Here is a 25432-nt window from a genome sequence, read left to right on the forward strand (position 1 = left end):
GGTGGCTCATGCCTATAATCCTAGCACTTTAGGAGGCCAAGGTGGGTGGTTTCCTGAGATTAGGAGTTCAAACCTATCCTGAGCAAGAGCAGAAAGATTAGAAAAGTTAGCCTGGTATAGTGGCCTGCACCACTAGTCCCAGCTACTCAGGGGGCTGAGGCAGGAGGATCACTTGAGCCCAGGAGTTTGCGGTTACAGAGAGCTATGATTATGTCATAGCCTTCATGCCTGGACAACAAAGTGAGACACTGACTCTGAAAAAAAAAAAAAAAAAAAGGCAGAGGACTTGAATAGACATTTCTCTAAAGATGTGCAGATGGCCAGTGAGCACATGAAAAGATGCTCAACATCATTAGTCAGAAGTGCAATCAAAGCCCTGGAGACACCTGCCCACCTACTGGAATGGCTGTCATCATAAAAAGGAAAACAAGTGTTAGCAGGGATGTGGAGAGGTAGGGTCCTCTCGTATTGCTGGTGGGGATGTAAAATGGCACAGCCTCAGTAGTAAACAGTCTGGTGGTTCCACCAACAGCTAAACACGGAACTGCCATATGACCCAGAGATTCCACGTCCAAGTGTCTAAACCTGAAAGAATGGAAAGCAGGGCCTCAGCTAGAGGCGTTCTTTGCAGCATTGTGCACAATAGCCAACAGGTCGAAACTACCCAAATTGACAAAGAATTGATAAAATAAAATGGTATGTTATTCAATCATCAAAAGCAAGTTTTGCAGTGAGAAGAGTATAAGGATTAGGTACAACAGGGTGAATGTCTTCCACTATTTGGTGTATGACTCTCAAATCATGAACAAACCAATATTCTTCAGTTTCAGGGATTTTTTTTTTTTTTTTTGAGATAGGGCCTCAGGCTGTTGCCCTGGATAGAGTGCTGTAGGGTTACAGCTCACAGCAGCCTCCAGCTCCTGGGCTTAGGCAATTCTCTTGCCTCAGCTTCCCACAGGCGCCCGCCCCAATGCCCAGCTATTTTTTGGCTGGAGTGGTCATTGTTGTTTGGCGGGCCCGGGCTGGATTCGAACCCACCAGCTCTGGTGTATGTGGCTGGCGCCTTAGCCATTTAAGCTATGGGCACCACCAAGTTTTAAGTTTCTTAATTGGTGAAAGAGAAGTGTTATAAGGACAGCCTCAAGGGTGGAGAGGTCTATAAAGAGGCCATAACTAGGGGTTGAAAACCCTCCCATAGAATGAGGTGTATCTGCCCAAATAAACTTGCTCCACCCAGGCAGGGTCAGATTCATGGCCAGCCCAGAAAGGGTCAGACTCATGTCCCTCCCAGGAAATAGGGATGCCACCAATCCTGGCTGCCCTAACCATCTATTTATTTATTTATTTTGAGACAGTCTCACTGTGTTGCCCTTGGTGGAGTGCTATGGCATCACAGCTCATGGCAACCTCAGCCTCTTGGGTTCTTGTGATTCTCTTGCCTCAGCCTCCGGGGTAGCTGGGACTGCAGATGCCCACCCCAACACCCAGCAGTTTTTTTGTTGCAGTTGTCATTGTTGTTTAGCTGATCCAGGCCAAGCTCAAATGCACCAGCCGCGGTGCATATGGCTGGCGTCATAACTGTGCTACAGGAGCCAAGCCTGCCCTAACCCTTTAAATCCCTGTCCACCATAGCTCACGTGTGGATTTCTTCCCACTCAGGAATCTCACCCCCCCTGCACTCCAGGTGAAATAAAAGCCCCTTTAATTGCAAAAAAAAAAAAAAAAGCAAGTTTTGATACGTGTAAAAACATGGATATACCTCACACACATGCTAAGGAAGCCAGACACAAATATTACATGATTCCACTTATGAGAAATACCTAGAATAGGCAAATTCACAGAGACGGAAAATAGATGAGAGGTGGCCAGGGTGGGGGTGGGGCAAATGGGGGCGGTTATTGTTTATTGGGTACAGAGTTTCTGTCCAGGGTAATGACAAACTTCTGAAAATAGTGGTGATGGTTGCATAACATTGTAAACGTAATGAATGCCACTCAGTACACTTAAAACCGGTCGAAACAGCAAACTTTATGCTCTGTATATTTTACCACAATAACAACAACCAAAGGACCGGCGCAGGTGATGGGATGGCTGAAGGGAGCAAGGCTTTGTCAAGGGCCATTGGGTGTGGCTTCTACTCTGCTGCTGGGTCACCACAGAGACACCCAGGGGAACCTTGCGGGGGAAGCCTGGTCCCCTCGTGTGATGTGGGTGGAGGAAGATGATGAGTGTAGAGTGTCTCTCCTGGGTCACAGGAGGTGACCAGGTCCCTTCCCAGTGTAAAAGATTGTTCTGCCCGGTAGAAGAGACAGGAAACAGTAGACTTGGTGATTTTGCTCACATCAGTATCAGTTTCCTGCTCATCGGCTTTGCCGTTTTCCTCTGGGTGATGGTCTAGCCCCTTGCCCTCATCTTGCTCTTTGGGGTCTTTGCCCTAAAGCAGAGTTCATCTGGGCCCTGCCTGTCCTGGTCACACGCTCCTCCTTCCTTCTCTGGGTTTACTGTGTGTTCTTTTTGAAATCTGAGCTCTACTAATGAGAAGTCATCCGAGCACCCATGGTTACGTACACCCACTTGGTGGAATACTGTAAAGCCATAACAGGAAAGGTCAGTGAAGCGTGCAAAATACCTGGACAAATGTTGGACAGTGATTATGAGAAAGAAAGAGTGGAATTTATGATTGTATGGACAGCGTGAGTTCAACTTAAAAAAACACTTCCAAACAATACCATCTACCAGGCTTGCTGTTTTGTTCGACATCGAGCACGTCAGAGCCTTTGTAGTTGCTGGTCTGCCAGCCTCCTTTTCCTTTTTTTTTTTTTTCTTTCTGAGACAGAGTCTCACTTTGTCACCCTCCATAGAGTGCTGTGGCGTCACCCTCCATAGAGTTCACAGCAACCTCTAGTTCTTGAGAGGTTGCCACTCAGCAATTCTCTTGCCTCAGCCTTCCGAGTAGCTTAGACTATAGGCACCCACCACAATACCTGGCTTTTTTTTTTAGAGGCGGGGTCTCGCTCTGGCTCAGGCTGGTCTTCAAACTGTGAGCTCAGGCAATCCACCCACTTCAGCCTTCCAAGTACTGAGATTACAGGCGTGAGCCGCCATGCCTGGCCCCAGCCTCCCTATCCTTTCCCTCAGGGTTGGCTCCCTTTGGGTGGGCAGAGCCACCTTGCTTTTTCACAGCTGTCTTGGGAGATTCTTCACTGCCTGAGGACCTCTCCCAGCAGGTAGAAAGTTAGAAAGAACCTCAAAGTTTAAACACGGTGAGGCTGTCCTGGGTCCTCCTGATGACCCAACCTGCCCTCCCCCATTTCAGTTACCCAAGACTGTCCCCATCAGATGCTTGGCATGTGCCCCTAGAGGTGACAGAGAGAGAGTCTGACTGAGCTCTGGCTTATTGAGAAGCTAAGCTTCCCAGGGGCCTGGCAGTTCGGAGATCCCCAGAGGTGGGTGCAGTCGAGGGGAGACTGGCCACTCACTCAGGTCCTCCCTGAAAGCAGAGCAGCTAGACACCATTTAGGAGAAGCCCCAGGCCAAGCCCAGGGCCTGGTCTCAGGAAATGAGTTGGCCCACTCCTGCTCTCTCCCTGCTAATAATTAACCTGGGCAAGGCTGCCTGTGGCTGGAAATGCCATGTGACAGGCACTCCAGCCCAGGCCTTTTACAGAAGTGGGAGGAAGTTATTCACTACATTTCCGCAAGGTGACTGGCCACATTTGTAACATTTCTGAAATCTGCTGTGACCTTCACAGTCAAGAGTGTACTTTGGATGTACTGTTTCTTTAAAATAATTTTTCTGAAACACCTGTTTCATCAATGGTGTCATCTTAGAGCAGAGGGAATGTGGTAATAAATACCCAAATCATTACTCAGGTTTCTAATGCTGCAGAATTAATTAGGGGGAAAGAAGGTTTTCTGGACCATTTCCCTTGTAAGAGGAAATTTACTCACACGTGAGCCTCAGGGAGTGTTCATAAAGATTATCTCAAAAGGGTAAGAACATACCTTTAGTCAGTAAATTACAGAGACCATAGTGATTAAATGTGGGCCCTCCTCCACGCCCAGCGACACACCTGTAATTCACCTCCCTTCCAGGCACGTGGGCCAGTGGACTCAGAGTGGGGTACTGTGTGATGCACCCACCCGAGCTTGGGATCGTCACCCCACTTACAGCCTTTGTAACCTGTTCTAAGTTTATTCTACCAAAGTGTAAAATGGGAACAGCAATGCTGCCCACCAGGCCCAGTCAAAACCAATGGAGCGTGAATAAAGGGTGGGAAAGTATTTGGGAAACTCTGAACCTCTATGTCATGGGAAGCCCGACAGTGGGAATGGGAATGACCCAGGTCCTCAGGCACACGAGGGGTGGAAAGGGCTGAGCACATAAAGGGTGAGTACTCACGGACTAGTGTCCAGTCGGTGCCTGTGCTGGACCGGGCCCCCCACTGTGTTAAGGTATGAGATCGCCTCTCCTCAGAGTTATTTACAGACTTGGATCCCGAGACGGAAAGTTTATTGGTCCAGGGTCATGTCAGACTGGGAGAGGCAGAGCAGACGCTAGAACCCTGGTCTAACTGCTCCTTCAAGCCTCCAATCCGCCCTGCCACCTGGAGCCCCCAAGTAAAGATGTCCCTGGTCCCTGTCACTGACCCCTCCTTGAAATCAAGAAATTGCTCTCTGTATTCCTCTCTCTCGGCACATGGAAGACCTCAGTACAAATAAACACAACCACAGCAATAAGATATTAGTTTCCTTTTTTAAAGACCTGAAATTATTTTAATTTTTTTGGTGACCATTATACATCCTTTCCCATTTCTTATATGCTTTAGTGTGTACAGCATCATGTTTTGACGAATGTCTCGTTGAATTATTCCTAAATACTGTTCTTATTTGCGTTTTGGCATGCCTTTCGTAAGTTCTTTTTTAAGTTTCCTTTCTTTAATTTTCTGACCCCATTTTATCAAGGCACAAAACCCTGGCATTCTGAATAAGCTGCATGAAAATACATTTTGTCTTTGTTTCTAGAGGCACACTGGCAACCAGCAGGGTCACGGTTCCTAATATAACCTGAGATGGGCCCTCAGATTACAGCTTCACAGGCAGAGGATTTTAAAGCTGCAAAAAGCCTTACAGGGCTCTAAGTTGGGAAGCCATGCCGAAGGAAAGTGAGGTGGTGACTTCCCAAGTCACCTTGCTGATGAGTGACTAATGGGGTGATGCTTGGGGTGGGGGGTGGGTGGAGGATATTTTTCTATGTTTCCTTGAGATAAAGTTATGACAAGGGATACTGGCAGTGAGGATTGGGTTTCTCTGGCCTGGCTGCCACTGGCTTTGGATTCTTTGGCAGGAACAGAGCCTGGCAGGATGGTCCGGTAGTGAGATTCCAGCCTCTTGGCTGGGATGCACTGCTGTGATTAGCACATCTGAAACCTTTCAAAGTGACTTTATCTGTTTTCTTTTCTGAAGGCTTATGCTGCTTTTGGCTGTAAAGGGGTGGGGGCTGGAGCCTGAGATAGAAATATTGTGGACTGACACCCAAATGGGCATGTCTGTGCCTGAGAGCAAATATTAGCACAGTATTTTTGTAAAGTTTATGCAGCTTGATTCATGTCCCTGTAAAGAAATCTTATTCCATCCTGATTTGCAGTCTGCTTGGGGCCTAGTAGAAGAACTGTTTGAAGGGAAAATGAGAAGAGGTTGGTAGCTTAATTTTAGGAAGAAACAGCTAAATATAAAACATATTCCATTGTCTGTTTTTTGAGTTTTACATATAACTTTTTGTTCATATTCTTTTATCTCCTATTTCATGGTTTGGTGGGTCATTTTAGTTTTCTCCAAGAATGAGGTATTCATTTAGAATTCTTTCCCATGAGAAATCCATTTAAGGATTTCAAACAGTGCCTTATTGAATCTTACACATACAGAAATTTAACCTGGTTATGTTGAAACAGAAGTTTCAGAATGTGGTAGAATCTCAGTCCTGGAAGCCCAGAGTTCATCTGTCCCACCCTCTCCTGTGTCAGTCAGCCCTCTGCAGCCTTCTCACCAGGGTCTCATCCAGCTTCTCTGCTTGATTACCTCTAGTGACAGGGAACTCCGTACCTTACAAGGCAGTCTCTTCTGTATTTGTGCAGTCTTGACTGTTTAAAAGCTTTTTCTTCTGTTGAAGAGAAATTTGTTTGTCATCTACCCATTAGACCCTTGGGACCTAAAAAAAAATATCAGTCTAATGATTGTAGCTGGTTGCCAGTTAATTTGCATACATACTATCTCCAGTGCTTAAAACAACCTTGCAAAGCAGGAAAATCCCCACCTCTTTATTGATAAGAAAACATATTCTCAGGGAGAGTGAGCACTCTCTCTAAGGTTAATCTCTCAGCTAGTAAGCAATTGAATTTGGGAGCCAACCCACCCAACTTCCTGATTCTGATGCTAGTGAATGTCCTACAGCTTCATGCTGTATCCTAATTCCTCTCTGGTATGACAACCCCTTGTGTTTTGAAGAAACTAATCTTATCCTTGTCACGATTTCTTTAAGATTTCAGTTATTCTTCAGCCACACCTGCTCAGTCAGTTTCAGTGGTCCCTAAAGAGGCCTGCATTTTCCTCTCCCAACCTTTGCACACGTGGTTTGCAGCACTTGGAATGCTGCTTCTTCCCCTGGGCCAATTTCCCTGCATCTTACAAGATTCCCAGACACCTTTGCCAACTGTCCCTGCCTCCTACCCCACCCCACCTGGTAGGGTCAGGAGCCCCCCAGTGCTCCTCTAGCTCCTTGGACCTTCGTCTCCCCTTGAACTTGATACTGAAGACCTCTGCCTCTTCCCCATCCCAACCCCACTCCCTGTTCTGGTGAAGAGAAGGTACAGAGTAAATGGTCTGGAACTCCTCTGCCATAGTAATAACAAAGGAAGCAAAAGTCATTCTCAACAAGATCCAGGAGTCCTGGTGCAGGTTGTTAGAGGACACCTTGTCTGGTGGCAAGTCCTGATACCTGGCATCTGTCTTTTTTACCCCCATAAGGAAGGTTTGTTGGCTTTTAATGTTTCTGGGCTCACCGAGGTGGCATATAATGTGGAAAGTTTACCCGTCCCCCTTCAGTGACCGAACGGCCCTTCTCAATTGCTGCCCACACCATGCAAGCCACTCAGAGCGTCTACGTGTACTGAGGTGCCAACCTGGGAGAGCCAGGTCCTGTGACATTTGGGAGTGTGCTGTTAAGCAATGCAATATGATGACATTCCCTTAAGCAATTAAAAAAAACTTTTTTTTAAATCTCATTTTAAAAAATCTCTTGAAAGCAGTGTGGTAAGTCAGGAGAGTGGTCACCAATGGAGGGAGGACGTTTCTGCCAGGCCTCTGGAGAGCTGTGTACTTAGGATTTGTGCTTTTTTCTCTATGTGATACTTCAAGAAAAAAAGACTTGATATCCTCAGCCTAAGTTTTCTGCAGGCTAAGGGAGCAAACTTTGTGCTTAAGTTAGCTAGCTTCTCCTCACACCCAGGAAACACAGCTCCCGGCTCTGAAGAGGTTGGTTTCTCTTTATAGCTCATTACCGCTTCCCCCAAACTGCCCGCGGCTCCCACAACATTCTTTATCTTGCTCTTCTGGGATCTTAAAACTACTTCTTATCCTCCCGGTATCAAGTATAACTTTTTTATGTTGTTACTTTTGCAAGTGTCATGGTGTCCGAGCCTATAAATAAAACCTATAAATAAACCCCAACTCCATAATAAGAAAACTATTTGACATTTTGAAGTTGTATGAGAAGAGCCCTAATTATGGGCCTCAGTTTGAATACAGCTAATCCTACAAATTACTCCACCCTTGCTTCCCTGGGGCTTCCCTCGGGGAGCCCCTCCCTGAACAAATTACAGGGTCTGTGGAACAAGTGATTTGATCCCAAAATTGTACATCTGGAGTAGTAGGATTGACGATTTCAAGATAATTTGACTGAGTTATTGAGTTGTGTCATGAAAGTGACTTACAGGAGCATTTCCTCCTGTGTGACAGAGAAAAATGCAAAGTCTTGTGTGTTAAACACTATCATACCTGCATTTTTTAATAAAGACATCAGATATTTTTACAAATTCGTACTCAAAAAAAGGTTTTGTGCACCCATACTTGCCTTGTCATCTTGGATTACTGACTTAGATTTATTAGCGGGCTTTAGGCTTTAAGAATGTTATTGAAAAATTATTTTTTCATCATATAGGCTCAGGATAAATGAATTTGTTGGCTTTAGTGTTGAATTAGCAATATGAAAATCCTGAATGAATGGGTCTTTTTTTTAATTTAGTAAGTATTCAGCAGTGATTATATTTATGTTAAAACCTCATTTTAAAAATGTTAGTATATTTATTATTATGCAGTGTTGTACTTCGGAAACTAAATAGCCAAGAAAGTGGGATAACAATGGCAGAGGATAGGGTTGACTTATGAAAATTATGGAGTTATGAGAAAAGATTAAATTCCATTTATGTGTATTGAGTATTTAGCAGTTTTGTTATTAGCTGCCCTTAATTTAAAATTAACAAAGTGAAATAATGGATATAGAAGCGTTTACTAAAAAAGGTGGGCATTCCATACATGAAAAGTAAAATCACCCATTTTAATTAATTTGGGCTGAATTTCATTAAGAACATTTGCAAAGCCTAATAAATGACACAAAATGCATCCCGTGTCTTTGCTGCTGCTTTAAGAAAATTCTAATTGGGGAAGTTGCACTCTATTTTGTGAAATGGAAGCTACCCCTTTAAAAAAAAAACTTAGAAAAAATACTAAAAAAACTTTCACATGTTTCTGAGAAGGAATATGTGCATTTGGTCTTTTTCATAATTTGGATACTATAGATTAATAGTATTGGTGAATGATACTAATTTGAATGAACAAGCCAAGACATCGGGTTACATAATGCCTAGTGATAGTTCTTTTTGAGCTAACATAATTATCATGTAGCTTTCTTCTTCTCTATTTTGACAACGGCACTAATCCCAGCACTGACATATAGACTGGAAAATCTGTTACTTCGTAAACAATGATTCGGAAAACTCTTTTCCCAGACTGAGTGATGGGACAGCTGCTAAGCTATGGAAACTCTATTTAGCACTGGGAAGTGACTTGTAGTATAGACAGGAAAACTGACATAGGCTGCCAACCTAACTGAGACCCTGGTTATCGGCACAGACAGTCAAAACTGAAAAGAAGCCTAGAGATTGTCTGGTTGAGTTTTCTACTGTGTGGCCTGAATCATTGTCATTGGGGTAGGAGCATGCGTGTGCTTCTAACGGGACTTCAAGCCAGGTATGCTGGTGCTCCAGAGCCTCTCCAGGGGCTGAGGTGGGAGGATCAGTTGAACCCAGGAGTTCAAGTCCAGCCTGGGCAATATAGCGAGGTCCAGTATTGTAAAAACAACAATAACAACAACAGAGCGTGATCCTGGTGTGGATTCTGGATAAGGAGGAAAGAAAGAAAGAAAATGTCATTGGAGCAATTAGTAAATTTTAATATGGACTGTCTATTAGATAAGTGTTTTGTCAATGTCAGTTGTCTTCAGTGTGCCAATTGTACTGTGGTTATGAAATGTCCTTGTTTTGGGGAGACTCACTAAAATATTCAGAGGTAAAGGTGGGCATGGTGTGTTTGTGTGTAGTACGTGAGCAGGTGAGAGGAGGTGGGGAGAGAAAGTGTATGTGGCAAAATGTTAACAGTTGAATCCCAGCTGGGAAGGGTACACAGGAGTTGTTTTTCTTGTAACTTTTCTGTAAGTTAAAAAATATATATTTTTTTATGTTTTAAAATGCAGTTTCCCGGGCCCTTATTGAACCAAAATCTTTGTGGGTGGTGCCCAAGAATCGTTTCATCAAACTCTCCCGGTGACTTGTACGTAAGCTAGTTTTGTCAGTGGTTAAAGTCTCATGTCAATCACTATTTTTTTTAGTAACTTAATCAGTAAGCATCCATTCTTACATTTTGATCTCACTTTAATCACCGCTTAATAAATGATAAATAAATTCCTACTCGTGAAGGGACTATCCCACTTTGCCAGAGAGGAGGGAACATTTAGGCCTGGCCTTCAAACAGACCGGGACTAGAAGTGGTTCAGTGAGAGGAACAGACAGCAATTGGTAGGCTCGTTTATGTTGCCTGGAGTGTGCGTGATGTAGTGACTTTGCCGGAAGTCAGTGCATAATGCAGCCCTGCTCCTGTGTGTTGACAATGACCAGAAAGAGAAAGCGATGCTGGTACTATGTTAGCAGCTAAATAAATAAAGTATCCACAATACATTAAACATTGGTGTTTGATGAGAAGCTCACTTAACTTGATGAGTCACTGTCTAGCGTGGCTGATAGTTAACATGTACTTTTCCATGCTAGAAATGTCCCTCTGCGGCAGATTAGTCATCTGTCCAGGGCTCGTAAATAGCGAAAAAAAAAACAGGGAGCAGGGCCGAAAGCACTGTCCTGAGTTCAGTAGGGAAAGGGAATCTGGCTGCAGAGAGGCCTGGCCTACTGTGATAAGGACTCTTGAAATAAGCTGAACTGTGAGTGAGCCACAGGGAAGGGAGAGCACCTGGGTGGCTGTCGGTGTTTCCTTTAAGAGCTACAGCGTAGGAGGAGCGCCTTCCTCTGGTGGCCACTAGGTGGTGGCATTGGGCTAGACAGGCTTAGTGATCATTCAGGTCGATTGACTTACATAGGCTTCTTAACAAATTAGGTATTTATAAGTCAGGACTGTTTCCTTTTCTTTCCAACTGCAGCTTGTATTTTTTGAGTTAGTGGTCTAAATCCCTTATTTTTAAAAACAAGAGTATTAAATACTCTGCACTTCCTTCTAAAATTCTGACGGTGAACCAGCACAGTGGCTCACAGCTGTAATCCTAGCCCTCTGGGAGGCAGAGGTGGGTGAATTTCCTGAGCTCAGGAGTTCAAGACCAGACTGAGAAAAGCAAGACCCCATGTCTACTAAAAATAGAAAAAACTAGCAAGCGTTGTGGTGGGCACTTGTAGTCCCAGCTACTAGGGAGGCTGAGGCAAGAGGAGCCCTTGTGCCTAAGAGTTTGAGGTTGCTGTGAGCTATGACGCCTCAACGCTCGACTCAGGGCAACAAAGTGTCAAAAAATAAAAAATAAGGGCAGCGCCGATTGCACAGTGGGTAGGGCACCGGCCACATATACTGAGGCTGGTGGGTTCAAACCCGGCCCAGGCCAGAAACAACAATGACATCCACAACAAAAAAATAGCCAGGTGTTGTGGCAGGTACCTGTACTCCCAGCTACTTGGGAGGCTGAGGCAAGAGAATCACTTAAGCCCAAGAGTTTGAGGTTGCTGTGAGCTGTGACATACATAGCACTCTACCCAGGGCCATAGCTTGAGACTCTGTCTCAAAAAAAAAAAAAAAATTATGACAGTGGAATTGGGCTTGCCCTCTTCACTTGTGTGTGCTACTCTCCCATCTTACCGCTTGTGGTTCATTAGTTTGTGAAAGAACAGAGTTCTCCAGATCAGCATGTGGACAAAACCCTTGGGAAAGGCAGTGGCTTAACCTCTTCCCTGCCTTGGGCTCCAGGGCAGCCTGGGAGGGGCCGGAGTAGAAGGCCCATACCCGACCCTCCCCAGGAGGGCTCTGACAGTTTGTGGCAGCATGCTCCTGCTGTGTCACATAGCTATGATAATCACTACTTTTTAACTCTAGTGAGCTGTCATCATTAAAATTAATGAAATTAATAAAAATTTAAGAATTGAAACATACGAATATCTGCAAGGTATTTGAAATCTGGATTTCCCTACAAAATCTGGCATCTGTATCAGCACCTGACACCCTTAGACGTGTAACCTAAATAAAACACCTTTTATTGAGCACCTGGTGTGTGTCCCACAGTGTGCGAGACACTTTCCATCTGCCAAGTCTAACTCTCATGGTATTTATTGGGCCCCTCCTGTTTGCAAAGTGAGATGTTGCCTGTTTCTATAATAATAAATTTTCCAAGAATAATCTTTGGTTTAAAATTGTATTCACAGTAGGACTTCAATTGCTGTTGTACAACACATCCTAAAGCTATAACTGATTTTAAGAATTATGCAAAGAGCAGTCTTGGCTTCCTTAATAGTGAAATGCATCAGCTGTGGCTGTAAGCATTTGGGGTCAGAGAGGCCGGTGTGTTTCTGATTGGGTTGTGGCTTTGTTTAGAGTGAAGAGGCTTATAAAGGAAGCCATAGAAACCCTGAGTTCCCCGATTGCTGTGGTACAGGAAGCAGGGCTGTTAGTCAGCAGCCATTGTCCCGACCAGATTGTTTAAGATGTAATTTCAAGACAATCCGAAAACACCACATGGCTAAATTATGTGGTTATTCAACATCAAGCTCACTCTTATCATGTTTTGCTTTAGGAACAATTGTAGGAAGAACATTTCTGCAACTTTCATAAAATACCCATTTCTGACATTATCATTAGGTCCCGATACATGTGACAATCAGAGATGGATGTGAGAAGTAAAAGTATGTCTCTTCTGGGCATCTGATCTACGTTGTTTCACCAGCTGTCCACGTGACTGTACCAGGAGCATCATTATTAGCCAAGGTTACATTCATCAGTCCCACGGTATCCACGCTGGCTCTAGCTTTGAGGGGCTGCTCAGGTGAAGAGCATTTTGGAGCTTCAGCCCGTGTGACTTTCATCTGGAGACTTCTATTTGGAGTCACTGTTGGTTTTTGTCTGTTTGCAGTGGTTGTGCAATTATCTCTGTTACAGCTGCTCTGCAGAGCGACTGCCTCCCTCTCACACAGGCCCCCACAGCGAATGGCTTAGATTCCACACAGCCTGTATTCTAAATCTGACCATCCCAGGCACACCCTGAGGTTCCCTGGGGACCCTGTCCTCTAGTGCTAGACACCTTGCCTTTACTTTGAGGACATCCTAAAGGGATTGTCACCCTGTGCCACACCCTAGGGGGCTGAATCACCACCAGGGGAGGGTGAGGAGGGAGGACAAGCTCCCCAGGTGACTCTGACGTGCACCTCCCACTAAAACTCCACTTGTAATGGTTCTGCTGTACCTTTCTTTCCCTTATATTGTAACCCACCTGAGAGTCTCAGACAAGAACTGAACAAATTGACATTTTAATGTCAATGTGGTTAAAGCATTATGGAACACATTTGTTGTCTTTTGATACCTTTTTGTATTACTCAGAAAATGCATCCCTGCTTCTGATGACATTTTCACTGGAAAGGGCAAGGTGGAGGTGGTAGGGTGGGTGGAATTTTATAAGTGATTGATGAAGTTTTCTTGCACTGCCAGTCCCAAGAGTTTATTTTATTACTATTTGAGATTCTGTGTTCTGTCTGGAGGAATGGAGGTTTACCTGGAGCTTCTTGAATATGGTGATGAGGAAACAGTGCACCCCCCTCTTCCTGAACATACTTTCTGCACAGCTTATATCCTTGTGTTTTCCTTTTCATGATCTGCGTCTCTGCACTTCCCTGAGGTGTGATTCTTGGGCCTCTAAGCTGCTCTGTCCTCATCCTGAGAGCTTAGTCACTACTTCTTGCTACTGATTCTCAAGTCATTTCACCGACCCTCCCCTGACTTGGCGCCGCTTTTCTGGTTACCTGTGACTTGCTTCTCCCAGGGAGGATCCTGCCAGTGACTTGCTTCTCCCTGGGAGGATTCAGACCAACTTGAATCAGAGTCTGCGTTCTAAGATCCCCAGGCACTCCGCGCATGTGCAGCATGAGATGCATCAGTCTATGACACATCCCTCCACCTACATTCTCACTAGACCCCTCACTCCGTCTCCTCCTGACCTGCACCTGCTCCCACCAACCCACGTTTTTGTCTAGGTGGTTTACTGCCATTTCAGACCAGAGACCTTGGCTTCATTTTCTATTTCATTCCTCATCCCATTCATTGATTTATTCCGATTCTCACTGACTACCTACCAGAGCTAGGTGTTGGAGATGCAGTGAGCAGAACTGGCCCTGACTCCCACCCTCTTGAAGCTCCGTGTCTAGTGGGAGGGGCAGGTATTAAATACACATCTTCAGCTGCACGTGTGAAGTGCTAGTGCGCTCTGCTGAGGAGACCAGGGAGGGCTTCTCTGAGGAGGTGTTGCTTGTGCTGAGCACTGAGGATGAACAGGAGTTGATCAGATCAAGGCGGGGGCTAGCTTTGCAGGCAGAAGGAATTGAACATGCAGAGGCCCAGCTCATCGGAGAGTTTCCAGAGAATCTATTAAAAGAGTATTTACTTGCGCGTAAGCCCTTCCTTCATCTTTCTTTGCGCTGCCACCCAACCCAGCAGACTTATGTCATCTTCATTCCCTAAGCCAAAGTAGGTTTGTGGAAGTGCTTCATTTATTCTTCAGAGAGGCTGTGAGCCGCCACCTACAGGGTGTGACAGTGTGCTTAGTTGCCCACCTTTCCAGTTTTGTAGCCTGCCTCTCTGCCACTGAATTCACCAAAACCAGTTCCCTTGCTGTTCTCTAATTCGATGGTTTTTTTTTTCGTTTGTTTGTTTGAGACGGAGTCTCACTATGTCTTCCTTGGTAGAGTACCCTGGAGTCATATCTCACAGCAACCTCAAACTCTTGGGCTTAAGCGATTGTCTTGCTCAGGCTCCCAAGTAGCTGGGACTACAGGCACCTGCCACAATACCCAGCTATTTTTTGCTGCAGTTGTCATTGTTGTTTAGCTGGCCTGGGCTGGGTTCAAACCTGCCACCCTTGGTGTATGTGGCTGGCGCCGTAACCACTGTGCTATGGGAGCCAAGCCGATACCATGGTATTGTTAAGAGACAGCATCTCGCTATACCGCAGGCTGGGGTGCAGTGGTGTTATAATAGCACACTGCAACCTCAAAACCCCTTGGCTCAAGGAATCCTCCCGTCCCAGCCTCCCAAATAGGTGGGACTATAGGCACACATTTTTTTTTTTTTTTTTTGTAGAAACAGTGTCTTTCTACGTTACCCAGGCTGATCTCAAACTCCTAGTCTCAAGTGATCCTGCCACCTCAGAGTCCCAAAGTGCTGGAATTACACATGTGAACTACTGCACCCAGCCTTAGAAGTCCTTAATTTTTAACATCATTTTATTAATAAGTCTTTTCATGTTTTAGGTCATATTCACACCACATTTAGTATAGAACCTTAGGGGTAGAACACATAAATACATAACATAGTAAAACATAGGGCCGCGCCTGTGGCTCAAAGGAGTAGGGCGCTGGCCCCATATGCCGGAGGTGGTGGGTTCAAACCCAGCCTTGGCCAAAAATTGCAAAAAAAAAGACAAATACAAATTGATTGACAAGCCTGGGAAATATAAATCAGACGACTTGGACCAGGGAGATAATAAGACACACAAATAAACCATGCAGTCTTCTGTGAACGTGTAATTGAGCAATAAATTTTCTTTAGAGCATCTTAGAAGTCAAGACTCAAATGGAAACAAGGTCTGTTACCTAGTTCTCATTACCTGGGAGTTCCTCAGCTGGTGTTGAGAAGATCCCATCAGACAGGCATCCAGTTGTTCACGGGTAAGTGGTAATTTGCATATGAAAGCACTGACAGTATATCTTATGTTACAGGTTATTCAACGATAGTTATGACCTCCCGGTTACGTGCGTTGGGTGGAAGAATTAATAATATTCGCACCTCAGAACTACCCAAAGAGAAAACTCGATCTGAAATTGTCTGCAGCATCCGCTTCTTAGATGGCTTGGTACAGACCTTTAAAGTTAACGTAAGTTCTCCGCTTTTTGTTCTGAATTAAAGCTCCTAAGAAATAGTTTTCATCTCTTGGCTTATATAAAATGAAGAAAAAATATAGGTATGTTTTTTAATTTCCAATTAGTATAATGGTACATACAATTAGGTTACATTGTTTTTGTTAGGTAAAGTCCACATTGTAGTTGAGCGCTTTACCCAGGAGGGCGCCACATACCCCGACATTGTGCCTGTTAGGTGAGAGCTTACTGAGTCCCCTCCCCCTTCTTGAATTTAATTGTGTTTTTCGCACCTGAGGGCCTGTAGTTGTTCACTGCTATTGAGTACATGGGATGCTTGCTTTTCCTTTCTTGTGATACTTAGGAGCGTGCTCTCCAAACCCATCCAGGTAATACAGAAGATGTAAAGTCTCCATCTTTCTTTATGGCTGAATAAGACCCCCTGCTGTACATAGGCCAAAGTGTATTAACCCATTCATAGATGTATGGGCACTCGGGCTGTTTCCACATCTTTGCCATTGTGAATTGAGCTGCGATAATCATTCAGGTACAAATGTCCTTACAATAAAGTGAATTTTTTCTTCTGGGCAGATGCCTAGTAATGAGGGAAAATATTATCTTAAAACGAAAGCTTGAGATTTCAGATCTTCCATGTTGAGATTGGCCTGGAAATACGTAAGAACCTCGCCCCTGTCTCATTTCTGCCTGCAAGGTCTTTCCCCCTCTTCTTTATGTCTCAGATGTCGGTACTTCTGTGACCTCCTCGTCCCCTTCCTGAAGCAGAGCTGGTTCTCGGATCATGGTGTACTGTACCCACTTCATTAGAGCCCATGGCAGGTTTCATCTTTTAAAAATAGTTGTAACTATTAGGTTATGAGTTGTCCATTAAAGTGTGAGCTTCTAGAGGACAGCAAGGGTGGTGTTTCCCCTGAGCCTGGCACAGGGCTGGATGGGCATACAGCAGGTGCTCATTAAATGTGCAAGTGGGTTTGTTGTGAGGTAGTCGTCTCACAGATGGGAGGGCACAGGGAGGTCCTGGCTTATCCCACTTAAAGCCTGTGGGAGAGCCAGGATTAGAAACAAGGTCTCCTGTCTCCCAGGCCAGCAGCAGTCAGATGTGTGGACAGTAGCTGCCCACCCCACCCACGTCACTGCCTCTCATTACCTTTGCCCATCTCTTCCATCCTTTGGCTGGTCCTGAAGATGTTAACCCTGACCCTTACCCAGCTTCCAGCATCTGCCCCAGCCGGGAAAGTTCCATGTACAAGGACAGGCTTCAGAAGAGAAGAAAGGATGGATAAGAGAACAATTGCAGGAATGATAAAAGTCCACAGGAATTTAAAGGGTAATAAAAACTTTGCCTCACCCATAATTTGGCCTCCTGCTGCCCCCAGGTCCCTGATGGCAGCAGGAGGAGAAGGCAGTTAGCGTGAAGTCTTAGCATGGTGGCTGTGGGCTCCTTCCAAGCCAGGAGTGGGGCAGCTGCCCAGAGCCTTGGTCTTGGGCATATCCCTGTCAGCACACAAGAGTCAGGGTGGCTGACCAAAGGTGTGGGAGTCTGGGCCCCTTGCCTGGCAGAGAGTGGAAATGGACGCGCCACCCAGGCCTCCAGCTCTTCCCCAAGAACAGGGCCTCACTCTCTTGCGGGTGGGAAATGTTATAGTAGTAAGAAGGGAAAACTCCAGCAAGGAAATTTAATTGTCCAGTTAGGTGTCTCCAAAGTCTAATTAGGGGGCTGGAATGTTGCACCTATAACCTGTTTCTTAGAAAGCCAGTTTGGAGAAAAACATTCTGTAGGGAGGACTGTCTAAAACAGTGGTTCTCAACCTTCCTAATGCCGCGGCCCTTTAATACAGATCCTGTGGGTCGCGACCTACAGGTTGAGAACGGCTGGTCTAAAAGAACTGGATGCACTGCTGGAAATGTTCTTTCCCTGTGCTGTCCAACATGGGATACCTAGCCCCGTGTCGCCAACATACCCAAAAAACTAGATTTTTCTTTGGTCTTAATTAACAGTAAAGTAGTCTTTAGTAGTTCACGGTTCCCACTTTGGCAGCATAGCCCTAAGGGACATTTCTTAAAGTACTTCAGAACCTCTTTGGGTGAGTGATAAAGATATAAGTTCTCTGTCCCGCCTGGGTATTTTGAAACATGAAGGTGAAGCCTGAGAATCTCCATGTGCATTGCAGTTGGAGACCAGACTTAGTGGTCTGTTAGCAGGGTCATAATACTTCTGTCAAAAAGCAACCATTCTGGTTCCACAGAACTTTATCTTACATGCGGGTTCCTTTTTAACAAAGTCTTTCATAGAATTTTGTGATTAACAAGCCCCATAAAGGTCACAGACGTCTCTTCCTCATGCTTTAAAGTTTATAGTATAAACTGACAGCTTAGTATATGTCTGGCTCTTTTGATCAAATTTGTTTGTCTGTCCTGGAATTACTTCTGACTGTATGCCTTCTTCCTGACACAAGCACGAGTGTTTGTTAGAATAGAACTCATTTTATTCGTTCAGCAAATGTTTACTGAGCACGTGCCATGTACTGGGCTTTGTTCTGAGTACAAAGAATACAGGTGTGAGCAAAACAGAGCAGAATCCCTGCCCTTTTGATGCTTACATCCTAGTGGGAGGAGATGGACCATGAACAAACATGTGCAGCATGAGGGGCCATTAAGTGCTTTGAAGAAAAATAAAGCAAGATAAGGAGAGAGTGCCAATGCAAGACAAGGGCTGGCATCACCACTGTGCAGATGAGATCAAAGAAGGCCTCACTGATAATATGAAAAAATCATTTTTGGTTGTCTGGAAGAAGCACATTCCAGAGAGGAGGAATAGCAGTGAAAAGACCCTGGGGCAGGATCCTGCTAGGTGTGCGTGTGGAACAGTGTGGAAGCCAGTGTGTATGAAGTGGAGGGAGGGCTGAGGGTATAGCAGGAGATAAGGGCAGAGAGATACCAGGGGCAGGTGATCATGCAGGGCCTTGTAGGTCATTCTGAGGGCACTGCCTTTTATTCTGCATAAGGAGGACAGCATTGGTAGGTGTGGGCTCCAGCCACAGTCATCTGTGGGAAGGAAAGGGATGAGAGATTGTTACAACAGTCCAGGGGAGAGATGATCACAGTTGGACAGGGTCACCACAGTGGGGTGGCTGAGTCTGGAAGTCCTTTGGAGGTGGAGCCAGGAGGATCTGCTGATAGATGGGATTTGGAGTATGAAGGCACAAGAGGCCTCAAGGTGACTCCAGAGTTTTTGGCCCGAGCAGCTGGGCGAGAGAGAATTGCAGTTTATGGAGATGGGGATAGCTGTGGGAAGAGCAGGTCTGGGGGCAGAAATCATCGGTTCTGTTGTGGGCAAGTTGAGTTTGAGATGCAGGAATGGCATCAGATCGCTGTGTCAGGAGTTTAGGGGATGGGTCCAGGCTCTGGAGACAACTGTGGATGTCACCAGGGGAGAGACAGCATTTCTAGCTGTGAAACCAGATGTGGTCCCCTGAGAAGCAAGCAGACAAAAGGTGCAAATGGTGGGTGTTGAAAGGTTGGCGGGAAGAAAGGCAGGCACCGAAGGAGTCTGAGAAGGACCAGCCGGGGAAGAGAGACCAGCAGCTGGTCCCAAGCTGGCTCACATTGAACGTGAAGAATTTGAGGTCCTGCTTGCAGGTTTGATTATCCCTCACTTTTTATTGTTCCAAGTGTGGGAATTGTTTGCATGGTCTCTCTCAGACTCTTTGGCCTAGACCATCTCAGACCAGGAGCAGGTGGCATCATCACTGGGGAAGTAGAATTGGACATCATTCATTCTTACCCCATCCAAGGGAGCAAGTTGGTCACTGGCAGTGGCCCGATGGAACAAAGAGGACCATCTGTGAGGTAGGGACCAGGCTAGGAGGTCTGTTCTTATTATAAATATATCTTTTATTATTTCATTTCCTTTTGAGGACCAGGTAAATTGTGCAGAATAGATACCTGAGTGTTTGAATTATGCACTCCACAGCGGGTGGGAACGGGGTAGGTATAATGTAATGGGAACATGTGGGCTTTGGCCACAAACAGGCCTGAGTCAGGTGGTCAGTCTCTCCATGGGCTGAAGGTGCAGGGACAGAGCTTGGGTGTTTCTGCTCATTGGCAAGGGGGATGGTGATGACGACAGTGCTTTGCAGAGTTGCCACAAAAATTAGAGATCATATGTAAAAAGTATGTGGTTTTGCGTCTGACTTTTTATAGATGTTCTATAAATTGTAATTGTTAATAACATATTAAATGTAATACGAAATCATGTATGACTAATAATTCCAATAATGGAAGCAGATAGCTCTTCATATCATCAGAGTGTCTCATTATTTGGAATGTGCCGACTGGGTCATTCTTTCCACACCCGTTGCGATTCTTGTAATAGACAGTGTCCTGTAGAGGAACCAGGAGGTGAAAGGAGGCGTGTTCAGGAAAAGGCTGTGTCTCATGTTTCCACACTTTAGACTAAATAATAGGCAGCTGCCCCAAAGAAGTCTCTGCAGGGGGTACCTGACAGTTATCTAATTCTCCCAGTCCTGGTCACTGTGACCTATTTTCAAGGACATTATCTGCTCTCGGGAACTCAATAAAAGAGCTACCTTTGCCTGTTCTGTACACAGTCTATTTCTGACTTTTATTGTCCTTTAGTTAGATGGTCTGGTTCAAAGGATTCCTGAGACACCTGCCTATTAAAGCAGAACTTGCAGTTTCCAAACGCTCCGTGCTGTTGGCCATCCTTAGGGCTTTGTTTGTGCCGGGCCCCCACACAGGGCCCTGTGATGGTCCACAGGCCTTTTCTCTGCTCGTGCACCTGGCAGGAGAACTGACTCAGCTCTGCCGTCCTCCCAAGCCCGGATCCACGTTGCTTCCTCTTGTCCCCAGGTTGAGTTGACGGTGCTGCCCTCTCGGGTGTCCACTGTACCTTGATAACCTCACAGCACTTGACAGCACTCGACACTTGGTGCTGTCATCCCTGCTTCCCCAGCTGGGGCAGGAAAGGGATGCTTATTATGGCTCTGTTCCGGTGCCCACACCGTGTCTGCCCCGTAACCGTGGAGTGGGGAAGGCAGCCGAGGCCTGCTCTGAAGAGGAGTGTGGTTGAATCCTCACTGGCTTCTCACTTCAGATGACAGGGAAGAGGACACAGCAAGTGAGGCAGATAATCCTAGAGGGTGGCGCAAGCCAAATCACTTTGAGGGCATTTTGACTGGCATTTGAGTATTTTTAGCTGTCTTCCTTTATGCTGCAAGGCGAGCATTTTCATTCCCTGGAAGCACACTTCTGTGGCTTATCCAGGGGTAGGAGCCACAGAGGTATCCTCAGGAGCCAACAGAAACCGACCTGGGATTAGCATTTTACTGTGGATAATCCATGGGTAGGTCACAGAGAGTTTACTGTAATTGTGATATCTGAGTTTTCTGATGTAGACATCATCACTGGGGAAAGCAGCTAACAGGAAGGGGGAAATCTCAGGCAAATTAAATTAAATGCACATTGTCTTAAATTGTACTGGTGTGGTTTTCCTTAGCCCTACTTCCCCTGTGTGTTCTTAACTGAAATTTCTTTCCTTATCGTGGGAAATGTGGGTGCATAACATCTCTGAATATTTTAATACTTTTTTTTTTTTGGCCTATAGTAAAGGTATTTTTTACCACCAGTTTTTAATTTTTTTTGCAACTTTTTCCACTTGATCATTTTTTTTTCTAGAAACAAGATACTGGTCAGGTGCTACTGGATATGGCATATAACCACCTGGATGTGACAGAAAAGGAATATTTTGGTTTACAACACAGTGATGACTCCCTGCACTCTCCTGTAAGTGCCGTTCCTTTAAGATGTGTGGGATGCCTGCACAGTTTGGTTTTATAACTTATGTTTTCTTACCCAACAGAGATGGCTTGAATCAAGCAAACCCATCAGGAAACAGTTGAAAGGTTGGTGTGATCTTTTCATTTCCGTTGAACATTAGATGTTAGCGCATTACCGCCTGATTCTCTCCCCCTTCATCAGTGCCTGCAGCGTCTGCTACCTGAGGGGCTCCCGGAGTCACGAGCGAGCCGACTTCTCCCTGTCTGACTTCTGAGTTAGCAGAGATGCTTCCAGATCAGCCCTGGAGGATCCTCCCCAACTGTGGGCAAGAAAGGGAAAGGCGAGAGTAGGCAGCTCAGAGAGACAGAACCCACTTTTCTTTTTACAAGGAAGGAAGGGAGAGAAAATGGCTTTTTTCAGCCTGGTGGGACAGTCAGGATGGGAAAGGGAGAGACAGACCCAAACCTTCATGCTTCCCAAGAGCACAGCTGCATTCCCTGGAAACTTAGCCATAGGTAGATAGTGTCACAAATATAAAAAATGAAGCCCTCTCATCTGCAGCTTGCCCATCCGGAGCGGACCCCAGTGCTGCGGGTTAACCCCAGTGAAGTGGCCATTCAGGCCACACCTTGCCCCAGCCCCTGTCCTAATCTGCTCTCAGCCTGGTTTTCCAACATTGCTGTCATTGTTGTCCCCTCTGCACCTCGTGCCCCACACGAGCCTGGTGGATCTGCAAGGCCTCGTCCGCACCTCCCTCTGTCTGTCCCTCTCCTGGGAATGCTTTTCCCTCTCACTTCCCCATAACTGAATCCTGCCATTCTTCAAGGCTGCCCAGATCCCCCTCCTCTCCTTCTAGAACAGTGGCTCTCAACCTTCCTAATGCCGCAGCCCTTTAATACAGTTTCTGTGGGTCGCGACCACAGGTTGAGAACCACTGTTTTAGAAGCTGTGACTCCCTTGTCCCTTTTATCATCATCTGATTTGTGGCTCACAACACTCTCATCCTCATCTCTTAGGTATTTGCCTTTAGCTTAGAACTGTAAGTCCCTGAGGTTAGGGACCCTGGTGACGTTCTCTCTGTGTCTCTCACAGGGCCTGACACAGAGGAGGTGGCTAGTGAATGGTAGAGGGGTGTAGGGTGGGTGGATATGAACACACAAGTGTGCACGCATGATGCCACGCACCTGCCCAAGCATCCGGGTGGGAGGAGGCGACTCAGCTAGCCATGTCTCTGATCCACTGCTGCCCACGGGGGAACCAAGTCCTCAGAGTTCTTACCTTCGCAGACAAATACCTGCTCCATCTGAAGTCACGGGAATGAGTGCGCACCAGGTGTTGTCATTCATTCTCTCACTGACACATTATTTTGGCAAATACGTCCTGGACACTCACTGTGACAAGGCACTGGGCTGTCCTGGGTATCCAGTTCAAGTCAGATTTGGAGCCTGCACAGCCAAAAGGGAGAGACCGTTCTTTGATAGTACTACGCACGTGATAGAATGCACAGGACCACGTGACAGGTGAAGAGGCCAAACATGTGACACCAAAATGACAAGTTATAGAAGAGGAGAGAAGGGGAGTGGAAGGGCATCCCAAGGCAGTGGGAGGACAGGTATGCAGAGTTACAGCGCCACCCACTGGTGCTAGGCAGGTGGGCAGAGGTGTACACAGGTGCACACACCCTGTTAGATACACCAGCCAGAGACAAGAGAGTAGGTATGAAAGAGGTGGGAGGGCGGAGCCCAGGATGAACAAGGTGAAGGAGGAGATGGCAGGACAGCGGAGCAGGCTGGAGAAGGGCTTGAACTTTAGAGAGCAAGAAAGTGCAGAACGTATGGATAGGGCTGGCAAATACGTACCAGGGGAGCATAAAATTGACATGAAGACAATCTTGGCATCTGAGCAGCACAGTCTGATCTGCTGCTTCCGTATCTGATGAAAGAAATGGACTAATTTTATCCACACAAGCAAATTCATTCTTGGTGTTAATGCATAATTTTTGAGTATGTTCTTTACATAATATTCACTAGTGTGTTAATCATTTAACATGCTCTGCATTAAAAGCTTGAAATATTTTCTAGTAGAAAAATGATTTTGAAATGTGATATAATAGCATCAACAATATCAGAGCTATAATTCTGTTTTTGTCACTAGCTGGGGGCAAGTTGCATCTTTAAACCTCTTGGCTTATCTGTACAACTGGGCTGTCCATGGCAGCCTGGCCTTCTCATAGTCAAGGTGGTGTTTAAATGAAAGAATATACATGCAGATGTTTGAAATGTATGAATCACTGTACAAGTGTAAGCCATTATTTCCTTGTGAATTTTGTATGGTATACTGATTTAAGGATTTCTAAAATTAATGCAAATAATGGAGTGCATTGTTAGAACACAGCCCTACGGGAGACATGTATTAGGGAATAGACTATGTTTCCGTCTGTGTCAATATTGTGTAAATATTTCAGCTTTGGTAGACGTGAATATTTCTGAAGCAACCAATTAATGTACGCACTCCTTGTTTGAAATTAGCCCTTTTATAATGGAAAAGGGCTATGGCTGAGTGGAAATGCATCGCTTATGAAAAGAGTAGCAACTTACATACCTTGACTTTTGTAAAGGGAAAATTTAATTTGTTTTTGAAAAATGTTGTAGGAGGTTTCCCCTGTACCCTGCATTTTCGAGTAAGATTTTTTATACCTGATCCCAACACACTGCAGCAAGAACAAACCAGGTAATAATGTTTTTATTTTAAGTTTTCTATTTAGTATATAAAAATGAGTAACCACTAAAAATGTACTCTTCGTTTGATAACTATGGCCAGATAACTTCATGTGGGTATAACTGCACCAGTAATTATGATCCAAGTAAAAATTCGGGGGTGCACATATTGGCATTTTGATTGGCTAAGTAGTTTTCAGTCTTGAACCTGAACCTTCTTCTCTCCCCCTCCTGATCTGGTGCTGTTCCCAGCACACGCACAGCCGCCTCCTGCTGCTCCTTCCTCCCACCTCTTCCTTCACTGGCCTCTCCTGCCTGCCCAGAACATGCACAAAGGACAGAAAGTCATTTTCTACTAATGTAGGCAGGGTTTAGACGACAAATTTGTAAAACAGTCATCCAGAGGTCAAATAGTATGATAGGACTGAAGGGTTACCAATCAGTCCCTTGAAGATAGGAAGACATCTCTATAATAAGAATGCTCTATCAGATCCCCGGTCTGTGGAGCTAGAAAGGCGAGCAGGCTGGACCCAGCTTGTCTCCTGGGTGAATCAGCAGGTGCAGGAAATATGTGAGCCAGATAAGGGAGAGGGGTTGTGATAAGAGTTGTTTACCCCTCGGGGCTCAGAGTCTGGCCTGGTCCTGGTTTGGTGCTGGCACCTGGTTTTTCTGAGTGGGGAACAGAGTATCTGGAATGGAGGAGGAGTGGTGCACAGAAGAGTTATTGCCATTTGTACACTGACTGTGCAGACTCAACTTTGCCTCCCCTGTGGCACTGCCAAGCCTGTTTCTTGCCGGTCCGTTTATTTTTCTTCAGGAGGGAAACATTTCCCCAATGGATGCTGAGAATTAATGAACCCTCCTGCCATGGCCAAGGAGGCAACGTTCACTCAGACATAGAGTGCTGCCTGGTTTCCTTCTTTTTTTAAAATGGTAATTACGTGATCACATGTTTTCACTTTTAATATGTTTCCAGGCCAAATATTAGCCTATTACTCTGGTTTGCCTTTTTTATGTACCTCCACAATAGCAGACATGGGGGATTTGACTGTGTTTACTGTGATGTTAAATTTTAAGCCAGGTAAAAGATATCCAGTGTGACTCATGTGGTGACCACAGGAAACACACCCTGTGCTTTGAGAATTCCCCTGCCACCCGCAGGTGCTCTTTACACTGGTAAACT

The 25432-nt window shown here is 45.5% G+C and overlaps 1 protein-coding gene across 3 annotated transcripts in view; it reads left to right on the top strand.

The window, feature by feature from the left end:
- Positions 1–25432, top strand: part of PTPN3 (protein tyrosine phosphatase non-receptor type 3) — a 119557-nt gene that overhangs the window by 18659 nt on the left and 75466 nt on the right. For 2 of the 3 annotated variants that reach the window (XM_053566216.1, XM_053566218.1), the window contains exons 2-5: positions 15578–15732; positions 21431–21538; positions 21615–21657; positions 24184–24262. In XM_053566216.1, coding sequence (XP_053422191.1) covers positions 15595–15732; positions 21431–21538; positions 21615–21657; positions 24184–24262 — 368 coding nt within the window. In that variant the 5' untranslated portion in view covers positions 15578–15594. Of the gene's footprint in view, positions 1–15577; positions 15733–21430; positions 21539–21614; positions 21658–24183; positions 24263–25432 lie in introns of those variants that run through there. The other variant, XM_053566220.1, reaches the window with a different exon arrangement.

This window comes from Nycticebus coucang, chromosome 2, assembly GCF_027406575.1.
Source record: "Nycticebus coucang isolate mNycCou1 chromosome 2, mNycCou1.pri, whole genome shotgun sequence".
NCBI classification, from domain to species: Eukaryota; Metazoa; Chordata; class Mammalia; order Primates; family Lorisidae; genus Nycticebus; species Nycticebus coucang.